The sequence below is a fragment of the Octopus sinensis genome, linkage group LG14 (assembly GCF_006345805.1).
Source record: "Octopus sinensis linkage group LG14, ASM634580v1, whole genome shotgun sequence".
In the NCBI taxonomy this organism is placed as follows: Eukaryota; Metazoa; Mollusca; class Cephalopoda; order Octopoda; family Octopodidae; genus Octopus; species Octopus sinensis.
In genome coordinates, this window is record NC_043010.1 from 50,008,463 (window position 1) to 50,034,651 (window position 26,189).

At 36.4% G+C, this 26,189-nt stretch overlaps 2 protein-coding genes across 7 annotated transcripts in view; one reads left to right on the forward strand and one right to left on the reverse strand.

Moving 5' to 3' along the window:
• The window catches only part of LOC115219344 (vacuolar protein sorting-associated protein 51 homolog), a 41,132-nt gene extending 25,470 nt beyond the window's left edge, over window positions 1-15,662 (reverse strand). Inside the window, exons 1-6 of the mRNA XM_029789505.2 lie at window positions 15,565-15,662; window positions 10,038-10,324; window positions 8,743-8,898; window positions 4,544-4,617; window positions 3,369-3,501; window positions 1,364-1,452 (exon numbers count right to left, since the gene is read on the reverse strand). Of these exons, the coding sequence (XP_029645365.2) occupies window positions 1,364-1,452; window positions 3,369-3,501; window positions 4,544-4,617; window positions 8,743-8,898; window positions 10,038-10,324; window positions 15,565-15,595 (770 nt within the window). The 5' untranslated portion in view covers window positions 15,596-15,662. The remainder of the gene's footprint in view (window positions 1-1,363; window positions 1,453-3,368; window positions 3,502-4,543; window positions 4,618-8,742; window positions 8,899-10,037; window positions 10,325-15,564) is intronic.
• Window positions 15,663-15,695: 33 nt separating this feature from the next.
• Window positions 15,696-26,189, forward strand: part of LOC115219018 (dynactin subunit 1) — a 106,166-nt gene continuing 95,672 nt past the window's right edge. For all 6 annotated transcript variants that reach the window (XM_036509013.1, XM_029789059.2, XM_036509014.1 and 3 more), the window contains exons 1-2: window positions 15,696-15,825; window positions 20,808-20,921. In XM_036509013.1, coding sequence (XP_036364906.1) covers window positions 20,825-20,921 — 97 coding nt within the window. In that variant the 5' untranslated portion in view covers window positions 15,696-15,825; window positions 20,808-20,824. The remainder of the gene's footprint in view (window positions 15,826-20,807; window positions 20,922-26,189) is intronic.

The window sequence follows — 26,189 nt, forward strand, 5'->3', positions numbered from 1 at the left end:
ACGCCAGAAAATAATAAAAATATACAAAATGACAGTTTTTTTACACATTAATTTAATATCTACTCAGTTATCTGTCTTACATACATATACACTGAATAGGAAATGGACCTCAATGAAGCAGTAACAAGTTTCTTGTTACTGCTTCACTCACTTGTATCTCCAGATAAAGTTATCCAGCATTAGAATCAATGCTGTGTTACAAGAGTGTGTGTGTGTGTGTGTGTGAGAGGTAGAAGAAGGTAAGAGAGAATGACAAAATGAAGGAAAGAATAAGAGGGGGAAAAAACAGAAAGGGAAGAAAGAAAGAAAAAAGAAAAAGAAATTCAGAGAAAGAATGAGAGAAAGAGACAAAGTAAAAAACAGACAAACAAAGAAAAAATGATATGAAAAGAAATGAAAGACAGACAGAGAAAGAATTAAAGCAAAGGAAAGACAGAAAATGTGAGAATGATTTCCATTTCAAAACTACAATTCATACTCACAAAATCTCACATCATTTCTAGCATGGCTAATGTTGGATTTAAGCGTAAATTAAACAAGTTTACACTTAGGACCCTATTAACAACAGGGGTTTTATAATAATTAGAAGATATGTTTTCAGTTTTTATGAGATGTTCGAGTTGCAGGTATGGCAGTGTGGTTACAATGGTTGCTTCCCAACCATGTGGTCATGGGTTCAGTTCCACTGCATGACTCACTTCTGTCTGATCCATGCAATCAAGGAAAAGTGGACATTAAATAATGATGATGTCATAGTGTAAATTTCCAAGAAGGGTCTTCCATGCTTTACGTAGCTTAGCATGATTAGACTGTGTGCCACCTGGGGTGGCCCTTCCATTTGCCACCCCTACCTTCACAAAAAACACATATTGCCTACAGCAGACCCAAAAGTGGTACCCCTTTAACCCTTTCGTTACCAACCTGGCCAAAACTGGCTCTGGCTCTGTAGTACAAATGTCTTGTTTTCATAAGTTTTGTATTACAATATACCACCAAACCTTAGTCGCAATTTATGTTCCTAACACTAGCTTAATGATAACTAAGTTATTTTACTAAATTCTTTCTTATATTTAAAATAATTGAAAGAAACATAGAGCATCTCAAAATAAATACAGTAACGAAAGGGTTAAAAGTGCTGCCCGGGATGGACCGCCTCCCCCCACCCCCACTATGCTAGTGCTTAGGACATTACCAAGTTTAAATCTAGCATTAACTAAGGCAATACGATTTCATTGTTTTATCAATGAATTAGACTTATATCAACAGAATGTATTTGATGGCAGTGAAGTGATGCATGTTCGCTCTCAGGTCTAGGCATTCAGATACTGATTGTTAGAAATAATAGATATTTGATTCAACTTACTGGGACAAAAATTCATCACACAACAGTTCTGCAGGTTCTTTTAATTCCAGGAGTAAATCAACACACTCAGCCAGTTCTTTAGGACTTGACTGAAAAGAATATATACATATAATGTAAGTAAGTATACATACATATATTCAGCATACAGAATAACGATAATTTCTAATATAGGTATAAAGCCCAAGTTTACAAAGGAGATGGGTGAATTGATTTAAACAACCCCCAACAAATATTCATTTATTTTTTCATTTCATTTATTTACTTGTTTCAGTCATTTGACCCCGACCATGCTGGAGCACCGCTTTTAGAGAAATCAACTTCAGGACTTATTCCTTGTAAGCTTAGTACTTATTCTATTGCTCTCTTATGCTGAACTACTAAGTTACAGGGTCATAAACACACCAACATTGGTTGTCAAGCGATGGTGGGAGACAAGTACAAACACACAAAAATATATACATATATATATATATATAAACACACACACATATATATATATGATGGGCTTCTTTCAGTTTCCGCCTACCAAATCCACTCATGAGGTTTTGATCAGTCTGTGACTATAGTAGAAGGCACTTGCCCAAGGTGCCACGCAGTGGGACTGAACCTGAAACTATGTCGTTGGGAAGCAAGCTTCTTACCACACAGCCACGCTGCACCTATACTTTATATATATTACTGACTCCAAAAATGTGAAGAGCAAAGATGAAGTAAATGGTCGATACTTTAAACCATCTGACATTACCATTTCTGCTATACCACAACCCTAGGCATTTTTTTTTCTATTTTTGTTTTATTGTAATTTCCCAGGAGAAAGGGAGATGAGGTTGATTTCTAAATTTTACACAATGGAATCAATTTGCAGGAAGAATTTAGTAGGTTTAACAAACTGTTGGCTAATTGTGGTGAAGATGCTGGCAATTGATCTTCTGATCAAATCGGGAAAACTGTTTCTATTAATTATTCAAACAACTGATACTGTCAGTTAATAGTAATCTTTGACAGAAGTGTCACTAGTTTTTGATGATATTTGAACTCTGGACATACAGAGGTGGAATAGATACCACAAGGCCTCCTGTCTGATACTCTAACAATTCTAACAGCTCTACTTCTCTGGACTGGTGTCCTGTTTTACCAAGCCCATCCCCCCCTCCAAAGAAAGGTCCAGTCCTTGTTGTGGTGTGGTGGCTTGTTTGCTTCAATGACACACGGCACTATGCCAGTGGAATGCAAGCTCCTGGGAGGGCCTGGCATGCTAGACAGGTCAAAGGACAGAGGCCAGATTAATATGGACCACCTCTTTGCAAAGGTAAAAGTGAATTTGCATAAGGTCAACATCCCAATCTAGAAGAAAAGCAAAGTTACAGAACTGTCAATGAGAATTCAAAACCAACAAGACCTGGGAGAGGAAAACCTTCTCAGGTAGTGCCCCCACACTAAGAGAGTGGCTCTGAAGATGGCCCAGAGCCAAGAAGAGTGGAGAAAAGTCATCGATGGCCTATACTATATAAGGAGAAAAGGGCTTAAGTAAGGAAGAAAGAATAAAAGTTGAAGTTGACTGTAGCAAGATTTGAACTCAGAACATAAAGCTCCACAGCTAAATACTTGACATTTTGTCTTGTGTTCAAACAATTCTGCCAATCCACCACTCTAATATTCAACATAGACAGAAGGATAGAAATTTGGAGGAAAGGGCTTAATCAAATCAATCCCAGAACTTGACTGGTGATTTATTTTATCAACAATGGAAAGATCAAGTCAAAATAATCTAACAGGATCTGAACTCTGACCATAAAGGGACACAACTACAAACTAAAGCATTTTTGTCTATCATACTGGCAATTCTGACATCTACTGCCCAAATAACAATAATAATAATGTACACATATACATAAAAACCCAAACATTATGTCTTGTTAAGTGTAAGATCACTCCTATATTAAAAACAATCTTATGATGTAAACTGGTTTTAGCTGTTATGACAAAAGATTTCCAATGTATTTACATCTTTCTCTTGAAATTTCTCCTTCAGTTTTTGGCAAAGTTCATCTACAATTACTAGACAGTCCTCATGAATTCGTTTAAAGCTTGGCATATGATTGTATTGGATAAGTACTTTCTCAGCTTTAGTGTAATATCTGGTTGTATAAAGAGAAAAAGAGAAAAAAATAGTGACTTTGATTCATTATTGAGTATTTGGGTATGCCTTTATTTTAAATGGGTTTTTCTTAGCAACAATATAATTATATTCTTTCAATGAGACATAAGGTGAAATTTTATAGTGAAAGTTATAAAGAAGTTGAAGTAACAGTAGTATATCATCGTGAGATAAAAACAGAAAAAAATATAGAGATATTTAGTTCAGCCCCACCATTTCAAACAACACAACTGCAGTAATATTAGTATCAAATTTTCACACAAGGCCAGTAATTTCAGGGAAAGGGCTAAGTCAATTACATCATCCCCAGTGACCAAGTGATACTTATTTTATCGACCTTGAAAAGATGAAAGGCAAAGTCAACCTCAGTGGAATTTAAACTCAGGATGTAAAGGTGGCTGAAATGCTGCTAAGCATTATGCCTGGCGTGTTAACGATTTTGCCAGTTCACAGCCTTATCCACAACTGCAGTAATTTTGTTACAAAATATAATACAGAAAAATGCAGCTCAAAAGTTACCATTTTAAGACTGTTGTTAAGATCCACAGCAAATCACAGACAGTCCTCGCCTTATTTATGGAAAACAACTTCTAGGCTGGATTCCAAGAATGGCAGGAATGCTGGGTCTGGTATATTGTGGTGCAAGGTGACTATTTCAAAAGAGATGATGTTAAAACTTAGGTAAATAAGTTATTTTTTTTATTAAACATAACTAGTCCAGGAACCTTTTGATACCACCTCGTACTTAAATGTAAGAAGTAGCGTGTGAGCATAGCTCATTTAAAAGTTAACTTTTTTTGGCAAGAGTTTAATGAAAATTTTCCCATCAGTTAAACTATATAGAAAGGGTGATCAGTTATAAAATAATACTTTGAGAAAAAAACACAGATCCAATCAATTTTAGGGTTTAAGCAAAGGAGAAAAATATTTTTAAAATTGTAGAAGGGTCATTAAAACAAAGACAATCCTAGAATAATTATATTTTTTCCTTCTTTACATTCAGCTATAGCAAAGTTTCTTACCTAACTGCTTGACTGTAAGCTTTCATCTCTACACATTTCTTTAAACGTGCTGGAAGTTCAAACAAGAACTGGAGCTAGAATCCAAAGAAAAAAAAATTAAAAGGAAATTTAATTAACAATTTCAATTAAAATGGAAGCAAAAATTTGTGAAGAAAATGCAATTAGCACATGGAAAAAAAAACATTTATATTTGGAGATATAATTTTTATCAATTTAAAAACAAGGTATTTTTAGATTATTAAGCTTGTATTTAATAACAAAACAGTTTTTAAATATTTACATGTACATCCTCTTTTAGTTAGTTTGATCTCCAAACATCATCATATCATAGTGATGTATTTAGATTAGAAATTCAAATCCAATCTGTAACTGTTGACACACAAAAAAATATTTCATTCTCTTTTCAGGGGTTAATACTTTGAAAAGTTATAATCTAAAGAACACATTTTAAACATTTCCGGCTGTTAAAATCCTAAAGATCTTTGATAAAAATGATTTTTGCAAATGCATAATTGAATTAATACCTTAAATACCAAGCTTGAGATCTTTCATTTTAAAATGTGCAAATTTAAATTAAACCCTTCCGTCAAAGAACATTTTGTTTAGATATCTACCAAACATTAACTTAATAATGGTTTCAAATTTTGCCACAAAGCCAGCATTTTTTGGGGGAGGGGACTAGTCAATTATGTCAACCCCCAGTGCCCAACTGGTACTTATTTTATCGACCTCAAAAGGATGAAAGGCAAAGTTGCCCCTGGTGGAATTTGAACTTAGAATGTAAAGATTGACAAAATGTGGTCAAGCATTTTGCCCAGTGTGTTGATGATTCTTTTCTACTCTAGGGAGTCGATTAGATTGACCTTAGTATGAAACTGTTCGCCTTCGGCCCAGTGCGTCCATGCTGCCAACAAAGCATGCAGAATTCTGTTCTTGATTCGACGGTCATTCGGAATGCTCACAGCAGCCATATTCCTACCACTCTATGTCACGCTGGTGAGACCCATATTGGAGTACGGGATTCAAGCCTCTTCTCCTTATCTTCTCAAAGACATACAGCATCCCGAAAGAGTCCAGAAGCTGGCTACCCGCATGGTTCATGGTCTCAAAACTTTGTCCTATGAAGAAAGGCTGAGGACGCTCAACCTTTATTCTCTTGAAAAACGCCGCCGCCGTGGTGATCTCATTCTCGCCCACAACATCATAAGCGGAAAGTGTAACCTCTCGAAAGAGCTGTTCTTCACTCCTGCTCCAGAGCGTCGGCTGCGGGGTCATTCCGAAAAGCTCTACCTGTGACGATTTCATCTCAATCGAAGGAGAGGAGCTTTCTCCGTCCGGGTTGCGGATCCGTGGAACAAGCTGCCAGACGAGATGGTGAAGATGCTGACGACCGCTTTGTTCAAAGCCTCCCTTGACCTCAAGTGGCCTGAACTCTTTACATGAACACCACCATGTACTTAACTCCATGTCCCCCTACATGGCCTTGCTATTTGCTTTTGAGCCAAATTAACTAACTAACTAACTTAATTCATCGATCCTAAAAAAATGAAAAGTAAAGTTGAACTTGGTGGAATTTGAACTCAGAACAAAGACAGACGAAATACAACTAAGCATTTTGCCCATTGTGTTAATGTTTCTGCCAGTTCACAGTCTAATCTTAGTTTATTAAAGACATTAATTGTTTTACTAAATTGCTCCAAATTCTTGATTAACTTCTGAATTAACTAAATAATATAGACAATGTACTCCATCAGAAATATGAACCCAAATGTAAGACAACAGGATTCCTGAGAATAAAACAAAATATTCCTAATATAAAAAAGGAAATGTAAAGACAGACAAATTGCTACTATGCATTCTTCCCGGTGTGCTAATGATTCTACCAGATTGTATTGATGTTAAAGAGAGATTGTCACAGCAAAATGAAGGAGTATATAGAAAACATTAGCAGAAGTCATCATCATCATTATTGTTTAACGTCTGCTTACCATGCTGGCATGGGTTGGACAGTTTAACTGATGATTGGCAAACCAGAAGGCTGCACCAGGCTCCAATCTGATCTAGCAAAGTTTCTACAGCTGGATGTCCTTTCTAATGCCAACCACTCCGAGAATGTAGAAGATGCTTTTTATGTGCCATCAGCACAGAGGCCAGTCAGGTGACACTGGCAACAACCACGCTCAAACGGTGCTTTTTACGTCCCACTAGCATGGGAACCATTCAGGCAGCACTGGCAATGACCATGCTTGAATGGTGACTTTTATGTGCCACCAGCACGGGACCAGTCAGGCAACACTGGCATCGACCACATTTGTATGGTGCTTTTTACATGCCACTGGCACAGGTGCCAGTCAGATGGTACTGGCATTGGCCACAACAATGATTTCACTTGACTCAACAGGTTTTCTCAAGCACAGTATATTGCCCAATGATTGAAGGGTACTCTTGAATGGGCCAGTTATGCAACACTGGCATAGGCCGCAGTTATAGTCTCACTTGGCTTGCCGGGTCTTCTCAAGCACAGCATATATCCAAAGATCTTGGTCACTTGTTATTGCCTCCATGAGGACCAATGTTTGAAGGTAGTGCTTCACCACCTCATCCCAGATCTTCTTGGGTCTACGTCTTCCACAGGTTCCCTCCACTGTTAGGGTGTAACACTTTTTCACACAACTGTCCTCATCCACACGCAACACATGACCACACCAGCGCAGTTGTCTCTCTTGCACACCACACCTGATGCTTCTTATGTCCAACTTTTCTCTCAGGATGCTTACCCTGTTGTGTATGCACACTGACATTACACATCCAGTGGAGCATACTAGCTTCATTTCTTGCAAACTTATGCATATCCTCAGCAGTCACGGCCCATGTTTCACTGCTGTGTAGCATGGCAGTTTGCACACATGCATCATACAGTCTACCTTTCACTTTGAGCGAGAGGCCCTTTGTTACCAGCAGAGGTAGGAGCTCTCTGAACTTTGTCCAGGCTATTCTTATTCTAATAGCTATGCCTAGCAAAATGAGTTACCTTGATAGACAAAAGAATAACCAGGTATAGCACAACTTGCTTTTTAAAAAAATTACTAACTGAACCCTTTTAATACTAATCTGTATAAGACCTTGGTTCTATGACAAAATATTCTAAATTTAAACCTTCTGTCAACCTTTCATATTATTTTTTATATTCCAAATACCAACTTAATCTTATCTACTAAAGGCACAAGACCTGAAATTTGGAGTTGGGGGTCAGTTGATTAGATTGATCCCACCACCGCCATCACCACCAGTACACAACTGGTACTTTATTGACCCCAAAAGGATGAAAGGCAAAGTCGACCTCAGCGGAATTTGGTCTCAGAATGTAAAGACAGATGAAATACTGCTAAGCATTTTGCCTGGTGTGCTAACAATTCTGCCAGCTTGCCACCTTTCCAAATACCAAATACTAACTTAATAATGACAGTTATTTTGCTAAATTATTCATTATATTCAAAATTAATTGAAACAAAGGCAGCATATTTCAGAAGAAATATGATTTCATATTTTGGCACGAGGCCAGTAATCTTTTAGTGAGAGGGCTAAGTCAGTTACATCAACCCCAACTGGTACTTAATATTTTATCAAATCAGAGAGGATGAAAGGCAAAGTGGATCTTGGCGGGATTTGAACACAGAACGTAAAATGCCAGAAGAAATGCAGGTAAAGGTGTGGTTGTGTGGTAAGAAGTTTGCTTCCCAAATAGTTCCAGGTTCAGTTCCACACTGTGGCCTCAGGCTGATCAAAGCCTTATGAGTAGATTTGATGGACCAAAACTGAAAGAATCCTATTATGTGTGTGTGTGTGTGTGTGTATGTACGCACATGCATGCGTATGTGTTTCTTTTTTTTGTGTCTGAGTTTGTCTTCCACCAATGCTTGACAACCAGTGTTGGTGTGTTTACATTGCTGTAACTTTACAATTCAGCAAAAGAGACTGATAGAATAAGTACCAGGAGAGATAAAAAAGGAGTACTGGGGTCAATTTATACAACTAAAACTTCAAGGTGGTGCCCCAGCATGGCCACAGTCCAGTGACTGAAACAAGTAAAAGATAAAAGATATGCCTTTTGGTTAATGATCTGATGATTCTACCACTTCACCAGCTTATTTCAACAGAAATATCATTAAAAAAAAAGGGGTTAAAGTCAAACAACATACTTTTTTTAGTAGGGCATGAACACCAGCAAGCTTTGTTATCTGCTGTCGTTGATCTTGAAGGGTGTCACTAATCTTGGCACTGAATTCTGTTATTGAAGCCATGTTGGTTGCCAGTAAATCCATCTCATCTTCCATTTTCTTAAAATCGTTTTTCATCTGAAATAAAGATAAATAAATTGTATGTGGGATGATTTAGAAGTGGTGAAATGTTATGCATAGTGTTGTGATGAGAAATGGTTACCGAGAATTATTTTTATTCAACACAAACAATGAACTACAGTATTTAAAGAACATTTATTTCAAAAGGCTGGCTGTCAACCTTCAACCAAAATATGCCATAAGTTATCAGGACCAGATATTGACTTCTTGTCCTCCACAGTACAAGCGTTAAGGTTGCAACCAATGGTGAAAAGGATTTGGCCTGCCAGGGTCCTGTGCTGGTGCCATGAAAAAAAGGCACCAGTTAAAAGCACCCAGCACACACTGTATAGTGGTTGGCATTAGGAAGGGCATCCAGCTGTACAAGCCAAACAAAATCAGACTGGAGCCTGGTGCAGCCCTTTGGCTTGCCAGCTCTGGTCAAACTGTCCAACCCATGTCAGCATTTGTTTATAAAAACATTTGTAACATCAATTAAATTGTGTGAGTGTGTGTATGTATACACACACACAATTGACTGCCATGAAGTTCCTGTCTACCAAATTTTATCCACAAGTTACTGTTCAAGCTTAGGCTGTGGGTCAAAAACATTCACCCAAGGTGCCATGCAATGGGGTACTTCTTAACCTAACAGTCATACTTGCACCTTAACAATACAAACATTATATCCCTCTACATTGCTCCTATCTTTGCAAGTTTTCATTATCACATTTGAGTTCATATAAGAAGCATTATTTTTCAAAAACAAAAAAGTCTCCAAAAGATCATTCCAGGTCCTATATGCAAAGTATCCCTCCCACATAAGCTTTAATGCATTAAAATCCCCTTTTTTTGCCCAAATATGCACTACTGAAATTAGGGTGCATCTAATATGTCCATATGTTTTTTATGCCAACCTATATGGTAGTTATGGATAATATCCATTTTTCTCAGACACAAGGATAAACAAAAAAAAAAAAAACCCAGAGAAAATAAATGGAAAATTTCATAAAGAACCAGGGAGATTCATATAACTTTACGGAAATAAAAGCTAAAACAATAAGTGAATAAAAAATATATATCACCAACATCAATGCCAACAGATAAGAGCTTACAAGATGACTTCACAACCAAATCAGTTTTAAGAGACTTCTTACCTTTCTGATTGTATCAGTAGCACTTATAAACTTGTTATAATTTTCATACACCAGGGTCTGCATTTCACTGTCCAGAGCACGGATTTGACGGACTACATCAGTCTCTCTGTCCATGAGCTCAGTCAGAGACTTCTCTCGGATAAGCTTGTTAAGGAATATATCATGCTTAAAATGGGCACCGTCAATGTCACATGGGTCGACGGTTGTCATACCTGGTTTCTCTTCGTCTATTCCGTAATACATTTTCAACATTCCTCTGCTCTTACGGCGCATATCATCCGTCTCATCTGTCAATAAAATATACATATATTTTTTAAACAGTTTTAATTCCATTTATATGTATGTTAAAAGAGAATGTTTGCTATGGTGTATCATTTATTCTTCTATTCGTTTCAGTCATTGGGTTGCAGTCACATTGGGCAACACTCCAAAGGAAGGGTTTAGTTGATCAAATTGGCCCCAGTAATTGCTTTAAATCTTCTATCAGTCTCTTTGAGCTGAATCACTAAGTTATGGAGATATAAAGGAACCACCAACAGTTGTAAAGCAGTGAGAGACACATATACACACACAAGCTTCTAAATAAAAATCATTCACAAGACAGTGGTCAAACTAGGGTTATAGTAGAAGACATTTGTCCAAGGTGCCACACAGTGGGACTGAACTTGAAACCACATGGTTGTGAAGAAAACTTCTTAACCACACAGCCATGGCTGTCTGTTTATTTGTTGTGTGCTGAATTCCTATTTATATTGCATTAACCTTTTTGCCTTGTGGAGGCACATGGCCTAGTGGTTAGAGCAGCGGACTCGCGGTCGAGGTATCGCAGGTTTGAATCTCAGACCGGGTGATGTGTGTGTGTATGAGCGAAACACCTAAGCTCCATGTGGCTCCGGCAGAAGGTAATGGTGAACTTCTGCTGACTCTTTCGCCACAACTTTCTTTCACTCTTTCCTCCTGCATCTTGCAACTCACCTGCGACGGACCAGCGTCCCATCCAGGTGGGGAACCTATATGCCAAGGAAACCGGGAAACCGGCCCTTATGAGCCAGGCATGGCTCAAGAAGGAACAAACAAACCCATTTGCCTTAATGTTGAAATACTGCAATGCTTTTTATTTTCTTTTTTATTTCCACTGTTTTAACCCTTTAGCATTCAGATTATCCTGTCAAATGTAATACTTATTTTTTCACATCATTTTGAATAAATAATGTATTATCTTGTGATTTTGAGATTTTGATAATGTGGTTGTTTATTTTCTTACAATGACATTGTAGGGCAGGTGTGATAGGCTAAGTCTGTCCGGTAGAATATTTGGGCCAGATATGACCAAATTTTCATACAGCCATAGGTCAGATAAATTACTGAACCAATTATTTTTCTTTTTCAGTTCGATGTTCTTCTTATCACCAACCACTCAACCATGAATTAAAATGAAACCCATTTCCACATGAAGAATGTGTCTAGGGCACAACATAATGACTGTAGTAGTTAGGTGTAAACCTGTGATCTGTGTGGTCAGCCATCTATGTATCATACTTAATGTAAATACCTAATTAAAGGGCAATTTACTGCAGTGTTCATTCAGAGATAACATTTCATATCGATGTGGTTTGCTTAACCCTTTAGCATTGAAACTGTCTCAACTGTGCCAGATCTGTTATAGAGTTGATGAAACCATTGTTTATATTGTGAACGAATGTCCTCAACTTGTCTAAAATCATTATAAGTTGTGGCAACATGATGAGATAGCGAAAGTGATACATCAGAAACTTTGTGAAAAGTGTGGGCTAGAGAGAGACAAGGTGTGGTATGAGAGCAGCAGAGAAATCCTGTGAGATTTCCTAATCCAAACAGACCAGGTGCTTGAGTATAACAAGCTGGAACTAGTAGTGGAGGACAGGGTGAATCACATGCGCTCATTAATTGATGTCGTGTGCCCCTTTGACACATGAATAGTCAAGAAAGAAGGTGAGAAAATAGACATATATAAAACTCTCTTAAATATGAGATGGCTTGATTGAGAAAAATGAAGAGGGTGAAGTTAGTGCCAATTATTGTTGGGGCCTTGGGGATGGAAAAGGTCAGATCTGACAGGTTTGAACATAAAACAGGTAGAATATTTCGGCTGGATATGGTTGGTTTAAATACTACCCCACCTCTCTGATACTATCCATGTAACTAGGAATGACAGTGGATCTCCCTTATGTCTTGAACCATGCGGCTGAATGTCACAGTGTAATGAGAAATGGCATTGGATCTGACCACATTTAATATTCTATGTCACCATCCTTATCTCTTTAACACTCTGTATGGGGAGTTGCACAAGATTTGTTCATATCCAATATGATATGCCTTACCATCTCTCTCTTACTAGTGAACATGTAACTGCCATTACAGTGTCTCTGCCATTATTTTCCCCATTACTCTCTCCTTTCTTACCCTTTCAACTCAGTCACTCTTTCTTTCTTCCATCAGTATTCCTGTACTGTCTCTCTATAGCCCTTTCAACCAGTGACTGTCCTAATCATACTCTCCCCCACTTTCTTCCTCATTCTTCTTTTATCAACGTTCTCTCTTAACTCTTGTTCTGTTAATATTGGTTTCAAATTTTGGCATAAGGCTAGCAACTTCGAGAAAGGGGTTGAGTCAATTACATCAAACCCAGTGCTCAACTGTTACTTATTTTATCAGCCCTGAAAGGATGTACGGCAAAATCAACTTTGGTGGAATTTGAATTCAGAATGTAAAGACAAACAAAATGCTACTAAGTATGCCTGGTGAGGTAATGGTTCTGCAGCCCAGTGACTTTCATGTTCCATTAATATTAACATAGCTTATAAAATAACTATTCACCTCTACCCCACCACTCTTATGATACTAACATAAGTTTATGCTGTGCGTGAGAAGACCAGGCAGGACAAGTGGGTCCAGCCCACTTATGCATGTCTTTCTTCCCTTGGACACACAAAGACCTGTTGAGGCAAGCAAAGTCGAAATTGAACCTCATCCGACGACAGGCACCCACGCCAACCTCTCTTCATTGGACACTAAACTCTGCTTGCAAAAACCTGTTGGGGCAAGTGAAATCGAAATCGAAATTGAACCAATCCTATGACTGGCACCCGGCAGTTACCAGGACCGCTGGACTGACTCCTGTGCAGGTGGCAAGTGAAGAAACACCATTTCGACCCTGTGCTTGAGGAGATCCATTGAGTCAAGTACACCGACATCAAAATCAATGGAAACTGCAGTTGTGATCCCTGAGCCGCTGGCACGTAAAAAGCACCATCTGAAGGTGGCCGATGTCAGCGCCACCTAGACTGGCTTCTGTGTCGGTGGCACGTAAAAAGCACCATTCGAATCGTGGCCGATGCCAGTGCCGCCTTGACTGGCTTCTGTGCCGGTGGCACGTAAAATGCACCAATCCAATCGTGGCAGTTGCCAACCTCGCCTGGCACCTGTATAGGTGGCATGTAAAAAGCACCCGCGTTAGGAAGGGCATCCAGCTGTAGAAACACTGCCAGATCAAACTGGAGCTTGGTGCAGCCTTCTGGCTTCCCAGATCCCCGGTCGAACCGTCCAACCCATGCTAGCATGGAAAACGGACGTTAAACGATGATGATGATGATTAGTTCTGTTAAAACAAATTACATTTAAGAACTCCTAGTTATTCTTAAAAAACTGTTTTCTAGTTTGAGCTATCTGTGTAAAAGTAAGCCAGTCTGAGTGGACTTTCTGTTAACTGATTAATTCTTTTGCATATTGCAAATTATTATCTACTCAGTACATGTTGCCTAGAATTTAGAAACACTATGGAATAATGGTGGGTTTTTCGTGTTGCAGGGCACAAGGCAATCTTACTAGTGTTGGTGTGATGATAAAAGGCACACAGCGCATTTTATTACAATGGTTAGCAAACAAGCAGAGTTAAGTGAAAAGACCCTTTTGTCTATTTAAGAAGATGGTGACCTCTCATGTGTTAGTGTCACACTAAAATACACTCAGTACACTGTAAAGTGGCTAGTACTCAGATGGCATCCAGATGTTGAAAGCATGTCAAAACTGGAACACAAGAATGAGAAACAGTCCTCCAACCCATCTAGACAGGCACTAATTCCAAAGAAAAATTAACTCGGATTGAGATAGCCTGTCCAACCCACACCAGCAAGGAAAGTGGGCATAAAATGATGACGATGGAGATGATACTGGACAATGAGGGGATAGTCCTGGCTGGAACTTCTTTGATCATACATTTAAGTGATTCAGGCAGAGTTGAGGCTAAACAACAACCCGAATACTTTAATGTTAAAACAAAAAAAACTAGGCAATTCGATTATTAGGGCATAAACAGCTTGATTCGATCCCCAAACTAAGATGGTTAAATTCCACAAGAAAATAACTTTTTTCTAATTTTGGTACAAGGTTAGCATTTTAAGGGGAGGGAGCAAACCGATTATATCGACCCCCAGTACTTGACTGATATTTCATTTTATCGACCCCGAAAGGACGAAAGGCCAAGTTGATCTCAGCAGTATTTGAACTCAGAACGGTAAAGAAGCTGAAGAAATGCCGCTAAGAATTTTGTCCAATGCACTATTATCTGTTTTAGGTGAAATCTAGAATCCGAGGAACTAATAGTGGTTGGGGCCTGCATCGGCAACAATAATAATCTGAACCACGGTAGAAAACAAATTAATTAGTCTCAAAGGTGTGAAACGCCGAATATTTCCGGTTGAAAAGAACGCCTGTCACAGATAAATGAATATGGAAATCTCCATGCTATGCCAAACTTAAAATAGAATTACAAATTATATAAATAAATTAAATCATTAGAGTTGATAACATTCTTGATTATATATGAACAATATTCTTTTCATATATCCATGATACGAACGAATTTTCTTAATATAACTGATGTGGTACTAAAACTTGTTTCAAGTGACTAATAAATATATTTTTGTTAAATCTTAAACTTAAAACAATATTTTTGTAAATGAAACTTGGGTTGTTGCACGAAACAGTTTTTACACGTTCGTTTTTTTTTTTTTTAAATTGAAATTCTACAACAAATATATAAGATTGTTTGCTATGGCCGGTCAGAGAGTGACCATTGGTTTTTGTAGCTATTAAACGCTTAGCTCGCCAGACTCAAACGTATGTATAGACATATATACACACACACACTCCGACTCAATGACAACTAGAATTTGACAGTCAATTGAAATTTTGGTTAGTTTAGATTCTAGAATAAGCTCGGTATATATTTTTAAACACCCGCATAAATTACGATGTTTTAATTATAATTCAAGAGTTTAACTTGACAAGTCCCCAAAGCCTAAAACACAGCAGACGACGTAGAAACAATATTTATATTTACCATATATTCGAAGTTGCAAATTCTATAATAGTTATAACTATTTAAATTAAAATATTTTCTTTATTTCGAGATATTTTATATCTATGACAAAGAGCAAGCTGAGAAATGCATCAAAGATACTGTTTTAATATTGTTGACAAACCTTACCTCCTTGTGTCGACGCCATCTTTTTAATCATAAGGCTCCTTACGATATAAAATTTACAAACAAAATTAGTGAAAATATTTAATAACAACTAAAGCACATTTTAAAATATTTATTAATTTTCGTAACAACGAAATTAAAATACTATCATTAATTAATGAAATTAATTGATATCAATAAACTTTACAATAACGCATAATCTTTCTAAGCGGTTCATATCATTCGCCATTTGTGACATCAGTGAAAAGGAAAGTTCTGTCATCGGTAAGCCTTTTTTTTATTTAGATTTGCTCTGCTTTTCATTCTTTTCCTTTTGTAATATATTTACATATCCAAAGATATGAAGTCTATTTTCTTAAAAACTAATGCCTATTTGCATATAAATAGTTATAGACAGACTATTTGCAGACGGTAAGTTTATAAATAAATAAGGTTGACGCAACAGATACCTTTTTCCATCTATGCAGGCTTTAGTTAATTACGGTTAACACATACACCCGATTTATATACGTTTGTACATATTTATTGAAACCACATTTTTTTTTATTCATCATGTCTGCTCCCCAAAAAGCACCCGATGAATCTTTAGATGCTGCTCCTTCACAGATTCCCGTACATAAAAGCCCTCGACCAAAAACTGGTTCCTTTATAGCGAGGCGATGTCTTTCTTTATCTGCCCTACCCACGTATAAACGATCCCCGTCTGCTACATTTCGATCCCCAACTTCTCAAGAAAAAGTAAGATTGCACAATTTCCGAGGTGAGCTGAATTTCCCCAACCGTTGATCCGTCGTTATTATCATTCAATTTTCACCCCCCATACTTGCAGCATATATGACTCAGGATAAATTGTAACGATTTAATTCTTTCGTTTTAACCCCATTCGTATTCAAGATACATTATAAAGAATATAAATTAATCCCGATAATTGACAGGTCATTTATTCTATCGACACCAAAAAGAGAAAAAGCAAAGTTGGCCCCTGCTTGAATTGAACTCGGAACGTAGAAGGTTGTAGCAAAATACTACTCCTGGAATTTATAAAAATCTTGACACATCCTCCCCTAATTTTTGCTTTGATTTCTCATTTCGACTAACTTCTCACTAAAATTTAGTCGAATTTGCATTTATAGGCTTTTAGAATATGACTAATTAAACGCCTTTAATTAACCCCCTTCCTCCCTATTTTGATGCTATGCATTCTAAAAATTTGACTTTTATTGCTTCATCTCAACATATGCGTTTACTATGTCACCCTGTTATTATTTTTAATTTTTCTTGTTTCTTATCTTAAACGTAAAGTCTATTAGTTGTTGCAAGTCTGTTTAAAACCACCGAGTACTATCAAATTTGATTGATATTTCGGCAACGCAGAATTGCTACCAACTTTCATTCATCAATTCTCGATGAGCGACCTTTACATGGTCACTCAACAAACAAGAAATATTAGTCAGACCGTCAAATATACCACGAAATCGGAGCCTATTGTTTTGAAAAGAGAGCACTTTAGATAACGTACTCCGATATACTGTTGGGGTGGGGTGTGTGTGTGTAAAAAAAGACAGGCTGGTCATAAACGGAACGACAAGGTTGATTTGGTGGGTAAACAACATACTACTCGGGGCATGAGTACTATCAAAGCGAAAACGTGTGAGCATGATTTGCTAGAAATAGCAGCCAAGTGTCCTTTATATCTTAAAATAAGGACGCATTAGAAAATTTAGCCTGAGATATACCGCTTGAAAAAGCCCACTCATATAAAATTCTGCGATTAGTTTCGACCTGAGGCTAAACAACTCGTACATTTTATAACTACTTATTTTCATAGCTATTTATAGATTTGAACAGTATTTTATGGTTAAAAAAAATCATTATTTAAAATATCGATTTTTTTTTTCCCCCGATTAGGGATGAGGTCAACTTTGTAGAGGACGAAGTATGATACATTAAATTAAAAAAATATTAATCTGGTTGCTTAATAACCCTGTTGAGAGTTGAACTCTGGTTTGAGGTTCTGAATAATTAAATAATTTACTGTAAAACGTCCAGTCTGAACCCTCTCCCCTCACTCTCCACCTAAACAAAAAAACTTGAGGCAATATCACTGTCCTACTAAGATTGACGTGTTACAAATTTATTATAGATTTCTTACTTGACACATAAGACACAGATATTTATTTGTAGATGCATAGAAGGAAATTGTATGAAGTTTATACTTATTTGTATTAAATGGCCACAATCCAAAACTGATTATCAAAGTGATAAAATTAATTTATTTGAAAGTTAATTCCATGTTTTTAGTGTCAGGGGAGAGAGGAGGGTGGTTATATTTCATTTCATTCATTAATATATCTTTGTCACCTAGATGAGAAAGTCTGGCCTTTTCAAGGCCACTTGAAGTGGGAATGTAAGGGGTTGTCCTCAACTGGAGATCAGGTCTGAATGCTTGTGGCAGTGGTGTTTAACTAAAGCATAATGAACTCTGAAAAAAAAAAAAAAGAAAAGAAAAAGCTGAATAATCTTGAATAGAATAAGCATGTAACTTGAACAATTTTTTTTTTTAATGAAATATTTATTTAACATAAATAATTTTTAATGCATTATGTAGATTAGAAGAATCAATAGCAACAGACAAAATGCCTAATGGTGATTAGTTGTGTACCTTTGCTTTGCCACAGTAAATAAAACGAGTAACAATCAAACATTGATTTCAAATTTTGGCACAAGGCCAGCAATTTCCAGAGAGAGAGAGAGGATAAGTCGATTAAATCAATCCCAGTACTCAACTGGTACTTATTTTATCAATCCCAAAGCATTTTGCCCACCATACTAATGATTTATTCATTGTAAAACTCCTCTCTTAATTTAATCAATTTCTCATTGCGATCAATACTTACTTTCCAACTTGTGTGGATGATAAAGAAAACAGATATTTTTTGTGAATAAGCTACATGTGACCATATAGTCTGTTAATCTTGATGATAAAACCCTTCTGCTTGGAGACTTGAAGGAAACACAGATTATGGCCACATACCAGTGAAAGACATGGGGTATGTGGATACAGTGTAAATGGATTGTTAGCAAACACAAAACTACATGGGTGCATCAGATCTACATGGTAGATTAATACATTCCACTGACAGACTAGATTAAAAATCAGAATATAACAATCACTAACACTGTAATGACGTTAGGAGAAAAGAAATATTAAGCATCTACAAGATTAGCAACAATCATCATACCACTTTGGACAAGTCTTTGTAATCAGTGAGTATGTGGGACCTTAATGAAGAAGGGTGGAGCATTCTTTAATCAATTGATTGCTAGTAAGGGTACTGTATTTTGTCATGCACTCTTAATATACTGTCAAGAATATTACAGGTTTATAAGTCAATACTGTGCCTCACCTGTAGATTATGGTTGCATAACCAAATACAGTATCCTTACCAGCTATTAATATGTACATACAAGTTACCAGGAATATGTTTATGTAAAATTGGTATATCCAGTAATGTTACACCACTATATTTGGTGGCTATTTAAGCAGTGTGTTTGCAGATGGTTAATGGGTCGGATGTGATGCTGATGAAGGAGCAAGAGCTCCTGAAATATGCATATACACCTATTATGTATTTTGCTGGCTTCATTCGTGTTTACATTAGACATATTTCTATACAAAACACTGTAACAAATCGGTGCTCCTTCAAATTTCTATAGAAAATCTGCAGAGATAACGTTAAGTCTTTAACCCTTTAGCATTTGGATTAATCTGTCAAATGTAATGCTTATTTATTCAGTCATGTATTATCATATAGCTTTGAGATTTCAATGATGTGGTTATTTATTTTTAGAATGACATAGCGAGAGGCTGGATCTAGCCAGTTTGATCATAAAATGGATAGAATATTTGGGCCAGATATGGTCAGTTTAAATACTAAAAGGTTAATCAATGGTACTTGATATTATAGAAGAAAATCTTGGTCCACTCCATAGACAGTGTCACATGTTAAAAGCTCTAATTACAGAAAAGTGTAATTCAAATTCTAAAGTCAGACAGTTTATAATGAAATCCAGTCAGAACTGTAACGACTTACAGATATGCTGAATTAGTGAGATATTAACAAAACCAAGGAAATACATGATCAGGCAGACAGCAACCAAAAAATTAAGTTCTTTGAATTTATCTAAAAGGCTTTTGGGCCCACAACAATAGAAATATTATTTTAACTGAAAAACTGGAGAGATGGCAAGAATACTTAGTAAACTTACTAAATCATCTATCAAATGTATCATGTAATTGTATGATGACGACGGCTTGGAAATGACTAATTATGTTAATATGTATACTAAAGGTTTTGCATTTTGAATATGGCATGCTTTCATCTGATCTACAAATGCAATGACCTCTCTACATTGCACTGGTTGATAATGAATACTAGTGGCTGAAATGGGGGTCGTCTGAAGGATGTTTAGGGCAATGTTACTCAACATAATGTGTAGCTCGGAAATCAAGGAGTCTCTCCAGGTTAAATTACTACTTCTCCATATCGGGAGGTACTACAGACATGTGATAAGAATGTTGCAGGAAAGAATTTCAAGACTGATTCTTCAAGCAGAGCCAACTGGTAGGGTGTAGACCTAGAATAAGATGGTTGGATAATATTTATAGTCTCAGTTGGCCACACTTTGGGAATCCCGCCAGAGAGTGTAATGATAGTTGCTTCTAATAGGACCCAGTGGTGGAGGTGCCTGAAGACTCCACTCTCATGACCCTCCCAGTAATAGTGGGCTGAGAAAATGGATGGATGAATTTGAGATAAGGTGGCAGCCTGCATGACATTACAAAAAAATTTTCTCACTTGAGATGTAGGGTTTGAAGCATGTAGTTCAGTTTTAAAGATATTCAGGAATTTATTATGGGGTGATGTTGACACCCTGACGAAGTCCAAAGATTACCCAGTAGCTCCCTTTTCAATTTGTATATTACCCTATTAAATATTATGCTAGAGAAACTGGGAAACCAACCCTATGCTCTTTGTGGAGTAATGTGAACTAACCAAATATTAGTGCATTTTGAAGATTCTGATTTGGTATCATACATTTTTGTTCAATATCTACATGGGCTGACTTAGTACTTCTGTTCCCTTGAGAAAGGCTAAATAAAAACTGCTTGTATTATCTAATTTAGTAAGTAAATTATTGCATTCATGACTACATTTAAGATTTTGTCTTTGTTTATATTGCAGCCATTAAAATTCCGAAGATGGGTGATCGGATTAAGGTTGGTACTCGAGTGGAAGTGATTGGTAAAGGAGTTTTTGGTCAAGTGGCGTACATTGGCACTACACTTTTTTCAACTGGTGAGTTATTCTATTCTTTGTCAAATTTATTTTTAATCTTTTATGAATGGCGACTAAAGTATATACTTTTTAAAATTCTATCTATAAAACTTGTTGCCCAAATTATATAATTTACACCTCCACCAAAGGCTACTAATATTTTAACTCTTTAGCTTTCAGATTAATCTGTCAAATGTAATAATTATTTATTCAGAATATCTTGAATTAATCATGCATTATATTGTAGCTTCAAGATTTCAATGACGTGATTGCTTATTCTTAGAATAACATTGTTGGGTAGTGTGAGAGACCAGATCTAGCCAGTGTGAACATAAAACAAGCAGAATATATGGGCTGGATATAGCTGGTTTAAATGCTCAAGCACTTGAGGCTAAAACATTTAATTTGCAATCACTGGCCTGCAACCATGACATTTCATATGAAGTATTTTGTACCACTTTCAAGTAAATAAATAAATATAGTAACAGCTTTCCTCAGAGTTTTTGTAACCTGGCTCAAGCTTTCGGAATTACAGAGATGTACTTGCAAAGCAAGTGACCTGATCTGAGATTGTGTGCTGCATCAAAAGCAGTTGCAGCGTGGAAGGTTTTATAAACCATTTAAGAAACACACAAAGCCCTTTAGATTCACTTCAACATTTAAATTTAATTTGTCAAAATATTTTCATCACTTTGAGACTACGACCTGTTCACTGACAAAATTCCGTGTTGAAATTTACAGAAAGACAAAAGATGAAGACAGGTGTAGGAACAACAAACAAGTGTGTTAATTTGATGCCCGTGAAAAATGGAAGTCTTTTGTGTTTTGAGCCTTTGCTTTTCGACAGAAAGGAAAAAAAGGAAATAAATAGAGAGAGAATGAAAAAAATGTGTAGAGTTCAGTGGTCCAGCATAGCGAATATATATATATATATATATATATATATATATATTGTGTGAAGGTTCAGTAGTTGGGCTCACAGTCTTGAGGTCGTGAGTTCAATTCCCGGACAGGGCTGTGTGTTGTGTTATTAAGCAAGGCACATTATCATGTTGCTCCAGCTCACTCAACTGTAGAAATGAGTTGGTGCCAAGCTGTATTGGCCTTTGCATTTCCCTTTGATAACATCAGTGGTGTGGAGATGGGAAACTGGTATGCATGGGCGACTGCTGGTCTTTCATAAACAACCTTGCCTAGACTTGTGCCTTGGAGAGGAACTTTCTAGCTGCAATCCCATGGGCATTTATGACCGAAGGTGGTCTTTTTATACACACACATTTATTCATTATCAGTAAGAATATTAGGATGGATAAGAGGTTTCACTTAATGATCTCAGTTCCAACTTTATAAGTAATTGTGTTCTGATTATTACTTTACGTATTTCAGTCTGTCTGAGATATGAAGAGTTCATTAGAAGAAAGGCATCCAGGTATTAAAAAAGAAACAAAAAAAAAAATTTAAGGTGCAAGTATGGCTGTATGACTGAGAAGTTCGCTTCACATTCATCTGGTTTTAAATTCAGTCCTACTTTGCTGTACCTTCAGCATTTGTCTTCTATTATAGCCTTGGACTGGCTGATATCTTGTGAATTTGGTAGATGGAAACTGTATGGAATGTGTTTGTGTGTGTGTGTGTGTGTAAGCATGTGGTGTTGTTTTGTTTACATCTCTGTAACTTAGCATTTAAGCAATGAGAGACTGCCAGATTAAGTACTAGACTTGAATGTATTGTAGTTGATTAAATTTTTCAAGGAAGTGCTCCAGCATGGCTATGGTTTAATTAGTGTAACAAATAACAGAATAAGTGTACACACCTGTTTTCAAATCACCCCCCCCCCCCAATCCCATGCATTACATTGCTAAATGCATTGAAACAGAAATGATATATGCCTTATCATGGCACCCATTTACAAATAACAAGACTTGTCTGTTAAAGAATTATCTTTGAGACACGATGCAGTCTTTCTTAATGGTGTATAAGCCACTGACTATACAGTAGATAGTTAACCAAGTGCTTGGTGTTGAAATCATGAGACTAACAAACTAGTCTAAAATATTTACTATAATGATTGATTATGCCATTAAGCTAATCCTGTTTGTTACACTTTGACTAGTATATACTTTGATCATTGATAAAAGATTATTATGGTATAGATATCGTGTCATATTTACATACGTACTTTACTTTGAAATTAGGATTTTTACTAGCATTCAGCTGCACCTCTAGGTACTGGTAAAGTATATGTGATTATCATATCAGAAAATAATCTGAGAGAACACCAAAAGACACAGTTCATAAAATGAAGATGATAATCTGATTACTCTTTAATGCTTCTGCTATTAATGCCTTACCACAGAAGTACATGTCTTACATTAGCCCTTGGCTATTTATACAGTTATAGCAATGGGGTATTGATGATTGAATTTTATAGAGTTTATTTCTGGTACTTTGCTTCTTGAATGATTGATCCAATAGAATTTGAACCCAAAATGTGTAGGGCACGTATATAACTATGCAATTAAAGTTTGCTTTGAAATTGCATGATGCTTGAGTGGATTCTTCTGTGTGGCACTTGAGCAAGAGTCTTTAATCTCAAAGTTCAACCCAAATCTTAGGTGAAATCAAACTGGATGGAGACTGTGCCAGAGTCCTTCAGATGGATGGTACCAGTTCTTGGGTAGTTAATTTATACTTCATCTAGTTTAACTCTACCACCTGATCCTTGGGTACCTTTAGCAGAGTCCAATTTTTTGTAATTATTCAGATTAGGTCTTTGGTCTAAGGATGACCCATGAATCATGGTCTCTTCTTCCGTTCCCCTCTTACCTATCTTGGAAACCCTGCAGAAAAGTCATTAAAAAGAACCTTACTTTTAGTTCCACATCTTATAGATATTCTGGGATGTATCATCAGCTATGTTTCTGGGCTCTCAAGTGGTTTCAGATCATTCAACGACAGACCCCGTTACCTGGTTGACTCATTTGGGGTTGATCAGATACCAGCTTGCATCCCAGTTACAGTAAACCACTTGTCTGCCCTGTTTACCCAAAGCCACCTAGTAGCCTCTGCTATTTTAGTGATGACATTTATTGCCTTCCACTTTGCTGCTCCACTAACTCCAAGCCCAATCAGAGCTTCAGCCATTTAGTCTACTGTCCACTGTCCTTTTATCTTAGAAATATACAAATGTGATTCATAATTATTCTCTATTTGTTAGCCATGCCTCCACCCCTGACTTTTTTTAAAAAATTAGCCGGCTAGTAAGTTGGGTTTTGAATTTAACTCCAGTCCATTGACTGCAGTTTTGTTGTTATTGATATTGCTGTTGCGTGTCAGACAGTTTTCAATCACTTCCTTTTTTCTGAGTTCATATCCTGCCAAGACTACCTGTAACTTTCATTCTCCCAGAGTTCATGAAATAAAGAGATTGACAGTCTGAGTACCAGACTTTAAAATAAGTACTGAGGTCAATTTGTTTCAGTCAGATCTTTCAAGATGGTGCTCCAACATGGTCACAGTTCAACGACTGAAACCAGTTAGAATTGTATGTTATTTTGAGTAAACACTAGTGGTATGAGTATAGTTTGAACCCTGATATATTACTGGTATGTGGAGGCATGTGGCTTAGTAATTGTAAGATCATGGATTGGCGTGATGCATTGTGTTCTTAAGCAAAACACTTCATTTCACATTGCTCGAGTCCATTCAGCTGGCAAAAATGAGTAATTCTGTGATAAACCATTGTCCTGTCCAGTGGGGGAAATATATATACACCACAGAATCTGAGAAGGACCTTTGATATTTTAATACCACTGGTACATAATTTATTAATTATGAAAGGCAAAATGCAAAAAATTGTGGTCATTCAGATTTGACCTCTGCTTAGTGACCTCATAAAGTAGCTACTCTAAAATACATAGGTTAATTACCATTTGTACCAAATCCACCACTGCAGTAAGTTTTTCAATTAAGTACAATGCTTCAGGCTAAATAGCTGACCAAGTTTTTCTATTCTGATCTTTTCTTCCGAGTGTCAGACATGAAAGTTGAACTTGCTCAGTTGCCCTCAATGTCAGTAAAGCAATTATCTATAAATCCCATATTTCATTGTTTAGCTGCTCTCAAGAGTATTGAAGTTTAAACCTCATTAATCCACACTGAGAAAGCAATATTGATTAACGTGTTTATTTGACATATCAATCACTTGTAAACAAGTAGCATCTTCCAGTTGTTATTTATGTTTGTGTATCTGTTTTAACTGCTGGTAAATGGACGTTACAAGTCACCTATATGGCAGCTCTTCTTCGCTGGATGAAAGGTTATTTTTATTATTATTTTATCAAATCTACAATGATAGAATATGTTGCATATCGTAGTAAAACAATTTCTGTCATATTTGTGTAAATAATCTTTCCAAACAAATTTTGTTAACATCATTACTATGTTAGCATGTTAAGTCATTAAGTGATGTTCATTAACTTTATTTTTAATTCATTTAAAAACTATTTGAAGATTTTTCTTTTTCATTATTTCACTTCACAAGATATTTTTTATTAGAATATTTTATACTTTTAAAAATGCCAAACTTTAGAAATATTAGACATTTTTTTCTAAAATACCAGATTCCCTTTTTTAATTACCAAACTTTTTTTAAATGTCTTAACATTTTACGGTAAAGTTTTACATTATCTAAAATAATACGTGGTATAAAATTTTTTTAGCTGGAATGTGTTGCAATTTTTCCTAAATATTTCAACTTCATGCAAAAGATCAGGATCTATATAGACACACATTTCTCTGACTGCACTCTTCTAAAGATGGGCTTTTTGTCTGAAATATATATAAAGTTTTTTCAACTTTCATCTTTTCATTGTTAGAAGCTTTTCTCATTTATCTTTTCATTTATTATTCTACTTCTGTGCTACAATGTTTCAAGCGAACTACAATGTTCTTCAATCATAACTTAATTGAACATAATCAGTACTCAAATATTTTAGCATTACGCTCGCATGCACCCCCCCCCCCCGCCATAGTTGGCAAGAAGATGCTAGTCCAAACTTAGAATCAATAGAAAAACATTGAATTAGTGCTTGAACTGATGAAATTCTTAAATTCTAACTTACTAGTTAAGGTAAAATAGCCCAGCAGGTCAATAGGTGGCTGTAAGAAATACAAAAAAAAAATGTTCTGTAATTCCCCCTTGCTTCAAGCAAGTTGAAAACATTTTTGCTTATTTGCAGTGAGTAGTATTGTCTCATTATGTTCACCTGTTTGATATGCATAATAATA